Source organism: Saccostrea echinata, unplaced genomic scaffold (assembly GCF_033153115.1).
Source record: "Saccostrea echinata isolate AGI-Se365-2 ecotype Australia unplaced genomic scaffold, CSIRO_AGI_Sech_v1 ptg000053l, whole genome shotgun sequence".
NCBI classification, from domain to species: Eukaryota; Metazoa; Mollusca; class Bivalvia; order Ostreida; family Ostreidae; genus Saccostrea; species Saccostrea echinata.
Genome location: NW_026889802.1, coordinates 634,563 through 649,755, shown reverse-complemented (window position 1 = coordinate 649,755; position 15,193 = coordinate 634,563). Strand labels below are relative to the sequence as shown.

At 34.1% G+C, this 15,193-nt stretch overlaps 2 protein-coding genes across 2 annotated transcripts; one reads left to right on the top strand and one right to left on the bottom strand.

Moving 5' to 3' along the window:
- Positions 1–176: 176 nt before the first annotated feature.
- Positions 177–3,107, top strand: LOC133204376 (progestin and adipoQ receptor family member 3-like). Its single transcript, XM_061340092.1, has 6 exons — positions 177–538; positions 707–869; positions 1,120–1,272; positions 1,903–2,100; positions 2,726–2,816; positions 2,906–3,107. The coding sequence occupies exons 1-6, from the start codon at positions 279–281 to the stop codon at positions 3,031–3,033; spliced, it is 993 nt and encodes a 330-aa protein (XP_061196076.1). The 5' UTR covers positions 177–278; the 3' UTR covers positions 3,034–3,107.
- A 5,038-nt stretch (positions 3,108–8,145) lies between these two features.
- Positions 8,146–14,057, bottom strand: LOC133204497 (ATP synthase subunit d, mitochondrial-like). The gene is made up of 5 exons (XM_061340242.1): positions 13,848–14,057; positions 10,372–10,468; positions 10,140–10,217; positions 9,270–9,332; positions 8,146–8,591 (listed from the first exon to the last, which is right to left on the bottom strand). The coding sequence occupies exons 1-5, from the start codon at positions 13,985–13,987 to the stop codon at positions 8,292–8,294; spliced, it is 678 nt and encodes a 225-aa protein (XP_061196226.1). The 5' UTR covers positions 13,988–14,057; the 3' UTR covers positions 8,146–8,291.
- Positions 14,058–15,193: the final 1,136 nt, after the last annotated feature.

The following is a 15,193-nucleotide window of genomic DNA, read 5'->3' as shown; positions in this document are numbered from 1 at the left end:
AATAGTTGTCACCTAAAGCTGTATAGAGTATGAAATGATAAGCTTAATATTGTACATCTTCAACAAATATGCCTCCAAGAGTTTAGACAACAAACAAATCCTTCTACAATAATTTATAACTCCCGCTATCGTCACTCTCTAGCAACAGGAGGCGAAAAGTTATAGGCGTCGACTTCCGTTACTATGATTGTTTTCAGTTTTGTTTTTTAGATAGGTGCTTGTTCGTACACATTGCAAGCACATGCCGACCATTCGGCGTTTTAATAAGGACATATCGAATGTCATTCATGATGGGTCGTATTGGAAATGTGGAGCATGTGAAAAACAGACAGGGTACCATAAAAAGCGCGAATTCTTACCACATCCTGGATATAGAAATAGACGGCAACATTAATGCATGCTCTAGCAATATCTGTGATGTGTCGGACAGAGAAATACAACTCTACAAATATACAGACATTCCAGATTTCCTACAAGGAAACCCTTATGTTACACAAGGTTACAGGGTGATGCTTCCATTTAGTCTATGTTTGAAAAGGTATGTATAATCATAATGAATTGTGTTATGCACTCGGATATATTTAAAATTATTTATAAAATCCTAAATTTTTTATAAATGCAAAATTTTTGACAACGCATATTAAAACAGTTTATTTTCACTTATTGCAAAATCTTCCTAATAGATATCTGTTCTGTCATTTTTCAGTATATTTGTTTGGAGCAATGAGACTCTAAACATCTGGACACATCTGCTAGGTTTCCTTATGTTTCTGTTATTGATGCTGTATGACAATCTGATAATTCTACCTAGAATCAACAGTTTCTTATCTGATTATGTTGTGGTTACGCTTGGTTTACTATGCTACCAGGTAAGACTGCAGCAATTATACTACCAGCCAGTGGTGGTTATGCTTGATTTACTGTGCTACCAAATAAATTACCAGTAATATAAGTTAAAACTTAACTGTTTGTCTTTCTGTAGCTATTGATTTGCAGTTTCTGTATCATAACGAAGTTTCTCCTCTTCTGAAAAATACTGTAAATAAATTAATTTATGTGTATAGTCATTCAAAGATACTTCTAATCGGTTGATGAAAATTTCTTGTACTTGTTTTGTAGATATGCATGCTGTGTTCTGTTGGTTTTCACATGTTCTGCTGCCACTCAGAGCGAGCCAGTCGTCGATGGTTAGCAGTGGATCTTACAGGGATATCACTGGGGGTCATTGGCTGCTATTTACCAGCAGTTCATTATGCATTTTATTGTTTGTCTGTAAGTCATCAAAAGTTTCATGAAATGAATATCTAAGATTTGCAGATTAACAAAAGTACACAATATTAATCCTACCAGTAAATGGAATATGGATATAATTTAGTACAACAACTAACATCATAGAGATAGAATATCCGGAAAAGATTAATCAAGCAATTTCTTCCTGTCCAATTGACAGTGAATATATACTTGATTAGAGATAAAATACTGTAGTGTATGTGTACTTGAAAAAGCGGGCTTCATAGTTTAGCGCCTTTGGCGCGGACAACGATGCGCTAATTCATAAATACTGCTAAGAAATCATTAATACAATACACAGCACGGATATGTGTAGCGCTAATTCATGATTAGGCCAACAACTCCATTACCCTTGATTGCGCTAAATTTTTAATACGCCAGTTAATGTACGGTAATAGAGTTACTTATTAACCATTTGAACAGAAGCCTTTAAATGGATACAAAATACTGGTTATTATTATTTACTAATTCCAGTTTAAACTGTTTATCATGGTTAATAGCTTTTTAACTTAGTTATCACATCTCTAAATCATGATCACAGAGTTATTTTTAAAAAATAATGTTTATGAAGAATTGGAACTTGAAATGTTCTATTATTTTGCATTGTTTCAGGTGTGGAGAGACATTTATTTTATTATCATCACCATTCTAACAGTAAGCACGATAGTGATACAGCTCCATCAAAAGTTCTTCACACATGGCTGGTTTAGGTATAGAATCCTCATCTATGTGTTTCTGGTTGGGTATGGTGTTATACCCACAATACATTGGATTTATCTTAATGGAGGACTACAAGCTGAAATAGTACAGGTTAGGGCATTCTCAGATTTTTCTGATCCCATGCTGTAAGAATGAAAATAGATCACAGAATATGGTATATTGCAATCAATAGTGCAATAATTTATCATTAGCATGATAGTTTTACCTTCTTTTTAATATTACAACTTCTTCATTCTCAGAAAGATTCAAAATTCATGATTAGGGCTGGAAAAATATATGTACCATGTACCATGTACATGTGCAGTTAAACGTCGGTATCTCAAACACTGATATCTCGAATACCATGGATATGTCAAAGTGATTTGGAAGTTCCAACAACATATTCCTTTAGTATTTTACCCTTGATATCTTGAATTCTTGGATATCTCAAAGTTTTTTCTCAGTCCCATGGAGTTCAAGATAACGAGGTTTGACTGTATATGATACAGGTTATCCTTTAATATGCAGTGGCTGTGATATATAAATACTATATATTTTTTTTATTAAAATTAATTTGATGGGTAAATTAAACATTTTTGTCCTGAATTTAGAAAAAATCTTTAAAAAAAAATAGAATGAAGGAAATATGAATTATCAGAATGTCTCAATCTTTAAAATGTTAAAATACACTGTAGTATTAATCTACATACTAAATGTAATATATTTCCTTTTTCAGATGTTTGTTCCAAAAGTGATGACCATATATTTTACTGGAATTTTAGCCTTAGTGTTTTATTTAAGCAAATTTCCAGAAAGATTTTTACCAGGTAATTAAGAAAATCTTAGTCTGTGTTAGATTACTTATTAAATTGCTGTTGATTTGAATTTCCTTGATTACTCCCTTTTTTATTTGTAGGTACCTTTGATTATATTGGATCTAGTCATCAGTGGTGGCATGTGATTGTTGTGGGGGCGTTTCTGTACTGGCATTATGCTGGACAGGAAATCTTACTATACAGACAAAGTCACCAGTGTCTCATTTAACCTCTATATTACTGTGATACTCAGTGCAATGTTTTGTTAGTGTATTTATAGTGTAATAAATTTTAAATCTCCAAGCAGGTGTATATGTCAATTCTTTAAAAAGTGTATCTCCATTACACCACTACTAATGGCCATCACCCATTTCTGTGAAGAATCAAAAATTTTTCGAGAATGGGTGATTTGGATTTTATAATTTAGAAACGATTGCTGGTGACCAGATAGCTCAGTTGGTAGAGCACCTGACTGGAGATTCAGGGGGCCTGGGTTGGAATCCCAGTCTGATCCATCTCATTTTTCTCCTCTCCCATTACATTTGGTGCCGTGCCATGTCTTGGAAGTGACAGGTGCAAGACTTGCCAGGAAAGAGCCAGGGTTGGTGCCTTTGGGGGCCGAAGACCTTTAAGGAGGGAGGAATGTGGTGGTCAGATGGGTTCAATAGCTGGTGGCCACTTAGCTCAGTTGGTAGAGCACTTGACTGGAAATTCAGGGGGCCTGGGTTTGAATCCCAATCTGATCCATCAATTTTTTTCCTCTCCTGTTTCACATTATTCTAGCAAAATTATTCTTTTGAATAAATAAAACTTATTCTGTATTGGCCACAGCACTAATCATCAGATTTATTAGCTTCATTTACCAATTGATTACATCATACTGAAATTCTATTCACTCTCTACATATTTCATTCTCATCGGTATTTCATCACTTCGTGCAGTCACACTGACTTTTATATTATGGGTGACAAGTAAGTTCAAAACCTAAAAAGGAATGAATATTGAATAGCCTATATAATTTTCAGATGACATGTTTAGTCTGAGTTATCCCCGTTGACAGTTTTTTCCATATGATAAAAATCTCCTGTATGGAAAATGTCTCCTTATGTTTTTTAGACTTTCTGAGATTTGTCACAGAAATAAAATGCCAATTTTTTTTTTGTATGGACTAGGTTAAATTCTACATGTGTTTAATTTAAAAGTCCAGTGGATTCAAATCTGGAGAGCTCATACATGTCATAGCTAGTGTTCTAGCTGCAGAACTGTAGCATTATGGTTTTATATTTTAGTCTTTGACCATAATGCTACAGATCCTGTAATGTAAATAAAGTACAATTTTCCAGCATTGGTCAATCAACGACCTTTCATTCCCTAATTCTAGACATATTCTATAACCAACCTGTATATTTTATCCACCTCCTAACCCTTTCTATTTGTCTCTACAGACCAATAAACTAGCTTGTTGTGAATTTGTTGGCGGATGGTTTAATGACCTTGACCTTATTGCTCCAGGTTCAGGATCTGAGTATTAAAATGATTATACTTGGGCAGTTTTGTATTTGGGGTTTTTCCACCTTTTCAGTAGACACCTTTTTGTTTGTATGCTGAAAATGTATTTTCCTTATAAAAATATATTTTTAATGTAAAAAAAAAAAATGTTTCGAAAACTATTAATGTATAAAATATAAAACCACAATGCTACAGTTCTGCAGCTACTTGTGTTCTAGGTTGCTGGAAATTCCCTTGGGCTGCATTGCATTCCCAGTTTTTTTTTTTATTACTTGTCGAAGTGGCCCTGTATTGTGTGCCATGCAGAAGGGAAACAATAATGTCCCAATTTTTCAATTTATCCACTAAACAGAAGTTAGGGGAAAGCCATTTAATTTGGGCTGGGGGGTTGCTGGCAGATTTTGGAAATAAATATTCTCTCCTTGAACATTTTTAAAATAAATAATCTCTCCTCCACTGGCAAGAAAATAAATAATATGACCTTAACTGGATCTTACCCAATCCCCACCCCTCACCACAAAAGAGAGTTTTGAAGTTTGGCAATTTTCTTTCTTTTTTTGGTTTGTCAGACTTTTCCTGTGGGGAAAATAATCTGTCCCTGGTCATATTCATAAAAATAAATAATCTGACTCAAACCAGAAGTCTCTGATGAGACTGTAGCTCTACTGGTCTGTACGTATAACAAAAGAAAAGTAGCACTTGGATTTGAAACTTTGCAACATGCAACAATAAATAGAATTATGTATCTTAATGTAGTCTACTTCTGTGCCAAGTTATATTGAAATCAAATGAAAACTGTAGGAGGAGTAGCGTTTTGAAAGTATTTTACGGAAATTTCTATTTTTAGTAACCATGACAACACCATTCACCGAAATAAACAAAACAGAAATACCAGATATACATATCATGTATCGTAGTGTATTCTAATTGTGTGCCAAATTAGATTAAAATCAGACCAAAACTGTAGGAGGAGTAACGTTTTACAGGAATTTCACAAAAATTTCTATTTTAAGTAACCATGGCAACACTGTTCATTGAATTCAAAAACCGTTGCATTAAATTATGTATCTTAGTATAGTCTTCTTGTATGCCTAATTATATTAAATGCAGAATAAAACTGTAGCAGGAGTAGCGTTTTAAAGGAATTTCACAGAAATTTCTATTTTTAGTAACCATGGCAACACCATTCATCGAAATCGAAAACCGATGAAGTAAATTATGTATCTAAGTGTAGTCTACTTGTATGCCAAGTTATATTGAAATCAGACCAAAACTGTAGGAGGAGTAGCATTTTAAAGGAATTTCACAGAAAATTCTATTTTTAGTAACCATGGCAACACCGTCCATCTAAATCAAAAACCGATGCACTAAATTATGTATCTTAGTGTAGTCTACTTGTGTGCCAAGTTATATTGCAATCAGACCAAAACTGTAGGAGGAGTAGCGTTTTAAAGGAATTTCACAGAAATTTCTATTTTTAGTAACCATGGCAACACCGTCCATCGAAATCAAAAACCGATGTACTAAATTATGTATCTTGATGTAGTCTACTTATGTGCCAAGTTATATTGAAATCAGACTAAAACTGTAGGAGGAGTAGGGTTTTAAAGGAATTTCACAGAAATTTCTATTTTTAGTAACCATGGCAACACCGTCTTTGAAATCAAAAACCGATGCACTAAATTAGTTATATTGCAATCAGACCAAAACTGTAGGAGGAGTAGCGTTTTAAAGGAATTTCACAGAAATTTCTATTTTTAGTAACCATGGCAACACCATCCATCGAAATCGAAAACTGATGCACTAAATTATGTATCTTGATGTAGTCTACTTATGTGCCAAGTTATATTGAAATCAGACTAAAACTGTAGGAGGAGAAGCGTTTTAAAGGAATTTCACAGAAATTTCTATTTTTAGTAACCATGGCAACACTGTCCATCGAAATCAAAAACCGATGCACTAGATTATGTATCTTAGTGTAGTCTACTTGTGTGCCAAGTTATATTGAAATCGGACCAAAACTGTAGGAGGAGTAGCATTTTAAAGGAATTTCACAGAAATTTCTATTTTTAGTAACCAAGGAAACACCGTCCATCGAAATCAAAAACCGATGCACTTAATTATGTATCTTAGTGTAGCCTACTTGTGTGCCAAGTTATATTGAAATTGGACCAAAACTGTAGGAGGAGTAGCGTTTTGAAAAATTGTTTACAGACAGACGGACAGACAGACGGATGGACGCCGGACACCTTACTATCGCATAAGCTCTTCTGGTCTCTGACCAGTAGAGCTAAAAATTAACCAGCCCTTTATTCTGTCAGTGCAATTATATTCAGGCCATAACTTCAGAAGAACATTGGAAGTTAATAGTTGACACAAAAATTGCTTGATCCAAGAATATGTCATCAAATGAACCCAAGGTCATTTAGGCAAGTTCAAAGTCACTGACAAAACTGTAAAATTTGTGTAACTTTCAAATGAACAAATATTGGAAGTTGGTATAAAGCATAAATATTACTTTTAACATGAGGGTTTGATATGACCTTTGACCCATGGTCATTTGATCAAACACAAGGTCATGTTTAACAAATGATAGATTCCTATCCTGGCCATGTCTCATAATGGAGAAACATTGAAAGCTTATAATTGACACAAAGGTTGCTTATGATCCTAGAGTATGTCATGACATTGATCCAAGGCCATTTGGGCAACTTTAAGTTCACTTGCAAAAATAGCATATAATTCATGTTTGACCTGTTACTCTCTAATGGAAAAATATTGCAAGATGATACATGACAGAAAGATGGCTTAAGACAGAGGGTTTGTCATGATGACCTTAACCAAGGACACACATGTGTATGGAACTCAAGGTCTCTGGCAGAAAATTGTAAAATTCATGTCCATAACTTTCTTAGGGAGAAACATTCATACTTCGCACAAAGATTACTTATGACCTGAGTGTGTGCAATGACATTAACCCAAGGTCATTAGATTACATTAAGAATAATATGTAATTCCTATCGGTCCATAACTCACTAATAGAGACATATTGGAAGCTGATTCTTGACAATTTGTTTTTAGCTAAGGCTGTGTTAGGACCTTGATCCAAGGTAATCTGGACAAGTTTAAGGTCACTGAGGGGAAAAGTAAATAATCTGAGTCTGTTTATCATTCGAAAAGGCTACCCTCAGGACGTGTTTATTAAATACATCTTGGCTTTTTTTTATAACCTAGACACTTTTTACATAATACAGTTCTTCCCCCTATACATATATTTAATAATAACGGAGTGGTTTTTAGCAAGTTACGTTTCCTGAACAGCGATTTTATCAGTATCAGAAAATTTATGATGATATAGATCCATATATTGAATAAGAATAAATAACCCACTGCAGTAAAATTATGTTTACTATATGAATACTATTAAATTTACTACTAAGGTATCAGTTTTAACTGTTTATCTTGAATACTCATCAGATTGTAGACTTCAGACTGTCACTGTACAAGTAAATCAATATGGCCAAGAAAATTTATATCTTAAAAAAAATTCTTTTGTGCAAATGGGCAATTCCATGCAAAGCACTAGATCCTCATTAGACTGCAAGGAGTATGCTTCTTTAATTTGATTATCAATTTATCATAACATACTACATGGTAGGATGCACTTTCATTTGCTGGAAATAAATATCAAAGATATATTTCATCTGGTCTGAAAAGAATCGAGTTTAATGAGAAACTGCAATTTTTTCCATGTTTTTTACCTTTGTTTTACAATCAGCATTGAATACTAAATCTCAAAGCAAGCAAGAAGAAAAATATAGAATATCTGAAATAAAGTTTTAAACAAAATTTATTTTCAAGTATCATGACCTAAAGTGATGCCAGACAGTTTTCAACACTAGTCTGTTTTTACTGATATCTAGTCAGTCATTAGATCAGACAATGCAAACATTGTATGAGTGATATAAACCCTATGCATTATTTAGGGTCTTCCATCAGAAATTGTTCCTCTTTCTTAAACTGTAGATTTAGATTTTCCCATCTCTGGCTTATTTCTTTTGGAGGGAAGAATTCCCATTCATTGTTGAATCGGTTCCCAAGCTGCCATTTTGGGTACCTGTCGAAGCCATAGGAATATCCTGGGAACCACCTGATTCCCTTGTGGCGCCCCTCAGACAAGGCAGATTTCTCATCATTCCTTGTGGCCTCCGGGAAATAGTAACAAAGCATTTCCTTAGACATGTGTTCCATGGGAGGTAAGCTGTTAATGGACTTCATCTGTGTGAAAAAAATCCAATGGAATAAATGTAAGATGATAAACTGAAACTGATTGAAAACAATGTATTTCCCTTATTCCAATGAAATTGTGTGATAAACTGGGATTATTACATTTCGGGCTAATACATTTTGTGTTGATCTTTACAGATATTGTAATAATGCAAATTGTAATAAATCTTTTGGCATAGGGGTCAGCACCAAAACATTACAATGGAAAAATTGATAGTTCTTCGCAGAGGGCTTGATTATTAGAAAATGGTTCTTGATTTAAAGCTTTTATATTTCCCACAATAAAGTTTCTGTAAGGAGACAAACAACAATTGTTAAATTTTGCATTATTACACTCTGCATTAAGATCCACACAAAACATAATTTTGCAAATGTTATTCAGTTAAACATGCTTATAGTGAAATGCCAGGGAGAATTTTCATTTGTTATAAACTTAATTTGTTATATCCAATAAGTTCACAATATGCTTTGTAAGCATGAATTCATTAGAAGCATATTTGCCAAAACCATGTTTTACTGTAATCCGAGTTTATTACATTTTGTCATTATTACAGCTTGTGTTAAAACAATAAAAGCTTACATAAATACTTGTATTTCTCTTTACTAGTGTATTCATATTTGTCTAACATCTCAATCAAAAAGTAAGAAAAATGAAAATAGACTCCTTACTTTCAGTTCATTTTCAAAGATGACAAGGTCCATTTCCTCAACTAAATCTTCACCACTCTTTGTCTAGAAATAAATTCATTTTATGATTACAATGAAATAAACAAGAAGTTTGTGGGAAATCAGCAATGACATCAAGGATCAACTCTCTTCGTAAGTCAACTCAAAAAAGATAAAAAACTAAAAATTCCTTAATCTAACTTGACTATCCAAGGTATATTTTTGACAATTTTAAATTCCCTGAGGATAATTCTTTACCAGGTGATTACAATCTGGTTTTAATATTTTGTATATGTGTACATACTGTACTGAATAAATTTTCTGAAAAATATGTAACAAGTTTTATATTGTTGTCAATCTCTTAATAAAATTTTTATTCCATCAAACATGCAACAACAATTAATCACAAAATTTCATTGCAACTTATCATTATATAGTTCACAAGCAAGTTCTATGAAAAATATAGTAGAAATTTGAATGCTACACCTGAATGACCTTTACATATTTCTAAAGATCTATGATGAATTGTCCATTGTATAGACAACTGAGAGTCATTTCTGTCCAGTTTACTTACTGTGAAATCAACTTTGTGGGAGACCAATGGATTTCACGGGTCACCCTTATACATGAATTTATACCCCCAGAGACAAAACTCTGTCAATGTATGGGTTCACTGAATCTTATATTTGAGTTCCACTTGAAATTACATCCCCATAAACCATCAAAGATTTAGTTTCCCATAAACACTCCCCCCTACCCCCCCCCCCCCCAACTCCTGAATAAAATTGATTCCACAATACTAACATATCTATAATGTACATGTATTAAGATGACCAGTGTTTTAGCTGTTGTGAATCTGTCTGTTTTACTTACGACTTGTTTCTTCTCCTCCTCCAGTGTTGCCTTCTTATTTTTGGGATCGCTTGGGTAGGGTACAGTTGTGGATGTGTACTGAAATAACAGGTAATTCATTTAGCTTTCTTGTATGAATAATGATTACCGGTAAAAGACAAGACAAGACTTTTAATTAATAATGTCTTTCACTCATAAATATGATCAAAACTAACATTTTTGAATATTTATAAAATATCAAAGCACAACTTACAAATTTCTCTAGTTTATCAACAAAAGCTTTGTCGGGTATTCTGGTCTTGTAATACTCAAAATCCACAGGAGGCTTAGCATCATGTTTATTTGTTAACCTAAAATAGCAAAAGAAGTTTTATTGGATATATATCATAAAAAAAAGAAAAAAAATTCACCAACATGAAAATAAATAAAAACAAAACAAGGGTCCATGGGCCACAATACTCACAGGAATCACCTTGAACCTGCTGTTCAGAGAAGAGGATTTAAAAAAAAATCTATTCGTTCCAAATTTTATTCCCTATAATCTCACCCTAACCCTAGAGACATGATTCAAACAAACTTGAATCTTCCCTACCCGAGAATCTTGGAAATTAATAACATCAATGATGGCCCTTTGGTTCTTGAGAAGATTTATAAAAGACCCCACTCTATGTTTGCTTTTCTTTGATTATCTCCCATTGGAAGAGGGCATGCCCTACATTTTTAACACCCCTTTGCCCAAGGATGACATTGATGTTCTGTACAAGTTTAGCTGAACCTTGCCCATTGGTTCTAGAAAGGAACAAGAAAATGTGCAAAGTTTAAAGGTGGATGGACAGACCTATAGTCTACAGAATTTGAAAATTCTCTCAGTCAATCTGGCTTACAACTTGCACAGTTTTGCAGGCCATGTCAATATTTGCAAGTCACAAAAATCATTCTTTTCAGAAAAAAACAGTTGTATTTATGTCAATATTTATAACAATGGCTGTATTTTCAATTTAAATTCATTAAGAAAGTTGCAACTAACATACGATGTCATGTGACATCACAGTCTAGACCTTCCAAATGTCTTGTATGGTTTGATGAGGCAGATCAAAGTTTTAAAAATGTGTAAGCTATGTAAAGGTTTTTGATGGCATCCAGTAATAAATACAACTGTGCTTGCACAAAGAGTCACACCATAAAACATATTAAGGTTTTTTTAAATGTTGGACATGAAGATCCGCTACTTCTGAACTTTTGTCATACATTTGCAATTTTTTCCAGCAAATTCTACAAAACTGAAAAGTTTCACAAACTCTGCAGACAAAAAAAAACATACAGGACAACAGATGATCAGAAAAGCTCACTTAAGCTTATAGCACATTGACATAAAATGTTTTGGTGCATCATTCTGAAGAAGCAGTTTGAGTACAGATTCTTCATATTAATATTATTTCTATACATTAACTGAAATTATCTCATGTTAATAACAAATGTTTAAAACATGGCAGTTTGAAAATATCTTCATACAGGTTGGAACCAATTGCCTAATCGGCTTCATCCAATAATGCAATACACGTGTCCAACAGTGTGCAGGTTCACATTTTAATGCAAGCATGTGGTCTGGCTCAGCACAGAGTTCAGGGATTTTCCACTACATTTTGGTAATGGGCCATTGGGGCCTGGGCCCTTGGAATTGGGAATTTATTAACATTTTTTTACTATTTGGGAAAAAATATACCCAGTGAAATAACCGTGTGCCCGACCGCCCGAGACGCACAAATTTTGCCGCGGACAAACAGATTTGCATGTATCAACGCCCGGCTGGACGTGTTAAAATTTACCATGAATTAAAATTCATATATTTAATAAATATCTCTCAAATCAACTGATAGTATCGGTAGCTAAGTGTAACAAGCAAAGGGTAGAACTCAACAGCCTATAGATTTGGGATGGAAGTTATGGTGATCGTGCCCCATTCACATTATCACTAAAACTTATTCATAAAAGACTTATTTTCTTGGGCTAGTTGAGTTTTGGCTGGGCTGACAACTTTCACTAGCAGTCAGCCCTGCATGTATAGCTAATTCTATTGTGAGTTTCAAACACTGATATACCAAGACAATATTCAAGAAATAAACATTAATTATGAATAAATTTCAGCTTTTATTTAACAATTTAGAACTTTCAATCAGAGAAAAGACAATTTAAAAAATTGTCAGTCATCAACAGGACAAGGCTTCCCTTAACTTTTGTCATTCCATTGATTTTCAACTCTGAGCACAACACACAATTACAGGTAACTCTCGATACCTCGAAGTCCGCGGGACCAAGGAAAAACTTCGAGAGCTCAAGAGTTCGAGTTTTCAAGAGTCTGGAATTTTCCGGGTTTGTTGACAGGTTTTAAAATTAGTCTTACCGGATGTAATGATTTTCATGCAGTGCTAACCTTTCACACATCGTTTTTATAAAACAACGATATTTTTCGTAATTTAGATGAATATTTCATTAAACTGAGTAAAGCAACAATGTATATCGTCATTTCAATCTTTGTAATACGGACATCATACTACGCATTCATTACATAAAAACGATATTTTACAGTGTCGTACATAGCATTGACTATTCCAAACATGATCACTGAATGCAGTTCTGTAAGTATTTGTCCAATAGTCGTCATATTGACATTGAGACTGTTTCAGCTTTTTCATATTTCATTTAACTTTGACACTGACTCGAAATAAAAATTAAATTAGTGTTTCGTCTTTTAATCAATTACTACCTTTCACTGCCACTGCGTCTCTAAATTATAGTAAGACAGTCGATGATAATTATTTTAATAGCATATAGGCAAAATATGATTAATTATAAATCAATTATCACCTTCAACATAAGTGTCACCTGAATAAACATCCCGTTCCTCGAGACCCGCGCCTTCTGCCTGGGGCCATTTAAATGTCCAGGTAAAGGTGCTAATTATATAACCTTGTATACACATAGCCACTTCGAGGTATCGAGGGTAAATTCTAATAGAATATGCATAGCGGGACTGCATTTTGAATTCGAGGGATCAAGGGTTTCTCGAGATTAAGAGTTCGAGAAATCAAGAGTAAATTTGCTTAGTTATATAAGGGAAAAATTTGGGACCGGAGACTCACTTCGAGGGATCAAGAACTTCGAGAGATCGAAGTTCGAGCCATTAAGAGTTACCTGTAATTTTTTGGGAAAAAGAGAGGGTTTTTGCAATTTGGAATGAGGCCTAAATTCGGCCATACATGGGGCAGTGAAAAATCCCTGGAGTTTTCCATTAGGTCGCAGTAAAAAAGGGAAAGTTAGTTCGTACTATGAAAAATTACCAACAATGGCAATTTTCAATTATGAAAATAACAGTCGGTTATTTACATAGTTCATGGGCACTAGAAATTAGTGTAAATACATAGACATTGTTTCATTTATGATGACCCAATCAAAAGTCTGCAACATTCGTTACATTACTATTTATATCCAAATGGGCTATTATATTCCATTTGGCCAGCTGATTCCAACCTGTCATATCTTGATTTATGGAGCATTTTCCTTTACACCCGAATTTCCTCAAAACATTTTGTTTCAATTATATCGCATACAGTCCGACAACATAACTTATCTACTTTTGTTTCTTTCATTGGACATCATTAACGTCAAATATTTCTTTTGTTATCTTCTCTATAAAAAAGTTAACATCAAGTATAAATACTGTATGCTTACGCTCCGGATAATCCTTGATTAATCAACGCTAGCTCTTTTGCTTTCGGTGCTACTTCTGCTGGAAAATTTTTCATAAACTCTGCAACATTTAAACTTGATTTTGATATTCTAGAGCAACGAAGAACTTCAAAGAACCTCATTTTTGAGAGTTCTTTGCCTTTGCTGGTCGTCCACTTGTTCGGCAACGGAGGACGTCAAAGTCTCTGCAACGTTTGGTTACAACTTAACCGAATCGTTCTTAGGCTAATTCGACTAATTCGATAATTATTTTTGATATAGAGGATAAAGTAAACATGTATTTCAACCCGCTGCGTGCTCAAAAGTAAGATATACTAAAGGAAAGAAAATCTTCTTTTAAGTATACACATGTATATTACTTTCGGTAAAAGATGCGAGAGTTGTCAGCAAAGAAAAAAATGTCTTCAATGAGCAATGCAAAAATGTATTTAATGTGAACACTTTTGTATCTGTTATCATGAAGTTGATTACTTTGTAATGTCTACAATGTAAAGTAACTCTGCAGGTTATGCTTTTAAGCGTAAATTAAACAAAAAACTTTTGAAGACAAAATGTTTGTTAACATGTGGGTCGCAAGTCATTGAAGGCGTGGGTAGTGTAACGATGTATAATTTGTGTATTCAGAATAGTCGACCTGGTTCTATGAAATTAACCTAAACCTTCAAAAGGTATTTGAACGATCACAGCTAAACTGTGGGATTCATTAGTCTTACAACAGAAGAAAGATGATTATTTCGAAGATAAGATTAGTTTGGTAGATGACCTAATATTGGGGCTTACCACGCTTATCCTTACAATACTAGATGGAATGCCTAACGGTGAAGGTTGCCACACTAAATTAGTAGAATTGTGTTATTACTGCAAATTACAGTATCGTGACTAACCATTTAGAGGCCGACCATAGAGAGGACAATCTCTCGTAGGCTTGCTTGATATACCTTCCGGGACACGGTGTAAGTTTCTGGTAGAGCAATGACTGTTATTCCTGATTAAGGACAACTCGTTATATCTTTTTGTCGGAAGCTGGCCACTGTTATAAGTTACCTAGGGCTTGTAATCATGGTTGACTACGCGCCTGAAAAGCATAACTGGTGTCTGTCCGATGACAATGGTGAACCCCCGATTTCTTTATAACTATAAGGCCAACCATCAAGTGTGATTTTCCCTTTAGTAAGGGAAGGGTCATATCTGTATATATTTGCAGGCCAATTATTTCATACTCATTTGAGGAAAATTATTTATTTGCTAAAAAAATCACCCCCCCCATCTTATATTCAACCAGGTAGGGACCCCTCAGCACGTTCAAGTCTGATATGTATACAATGTCG

Coding starts and splice junctions, on each gene's coding strand:
- LOC133204376 (XM_061340092.1), top strand. CDS start 279: ATGTCATTCATGATGGGTCGTATTGGAAATGTGGAGCATGTGAAAAAC. Junction 539..706: donor TTTAGTCTATGTTTGAAAAG/GTATGTATAATC, acceptor GTCATTTTTCAG/TATATTTGTTTGGAGCAATG. Junction 2,101..2,725: donor TACAAGCTGAAATAGTACAG/GTTAGGGCATTC, acceptor TTCCTTTTTCAG/ATGTTTGTTCCAAAAGTGAT.
- LOC133204497 (XM_061340242.1), bottom strand. CDS start 13,987: ATGAGGTTCTTTGAAGTTCTTCGTTGCTCTAGAATATCAAAATCAAGT. Junction 10,469..13,847: donor AATCAAGGATTATCCGGAGC/GTAAGCATACAG, acceptor TTGCTATTTTAG/GTTAACAAATAAACATGATG. Junction 9,333..10,139: donor AGGAGGAGAAGAAACAAGTC/GTAAGTAAAACA, acceptor ATTTATTTCTAG/ACAAAGAGTGGTGAAGATTT.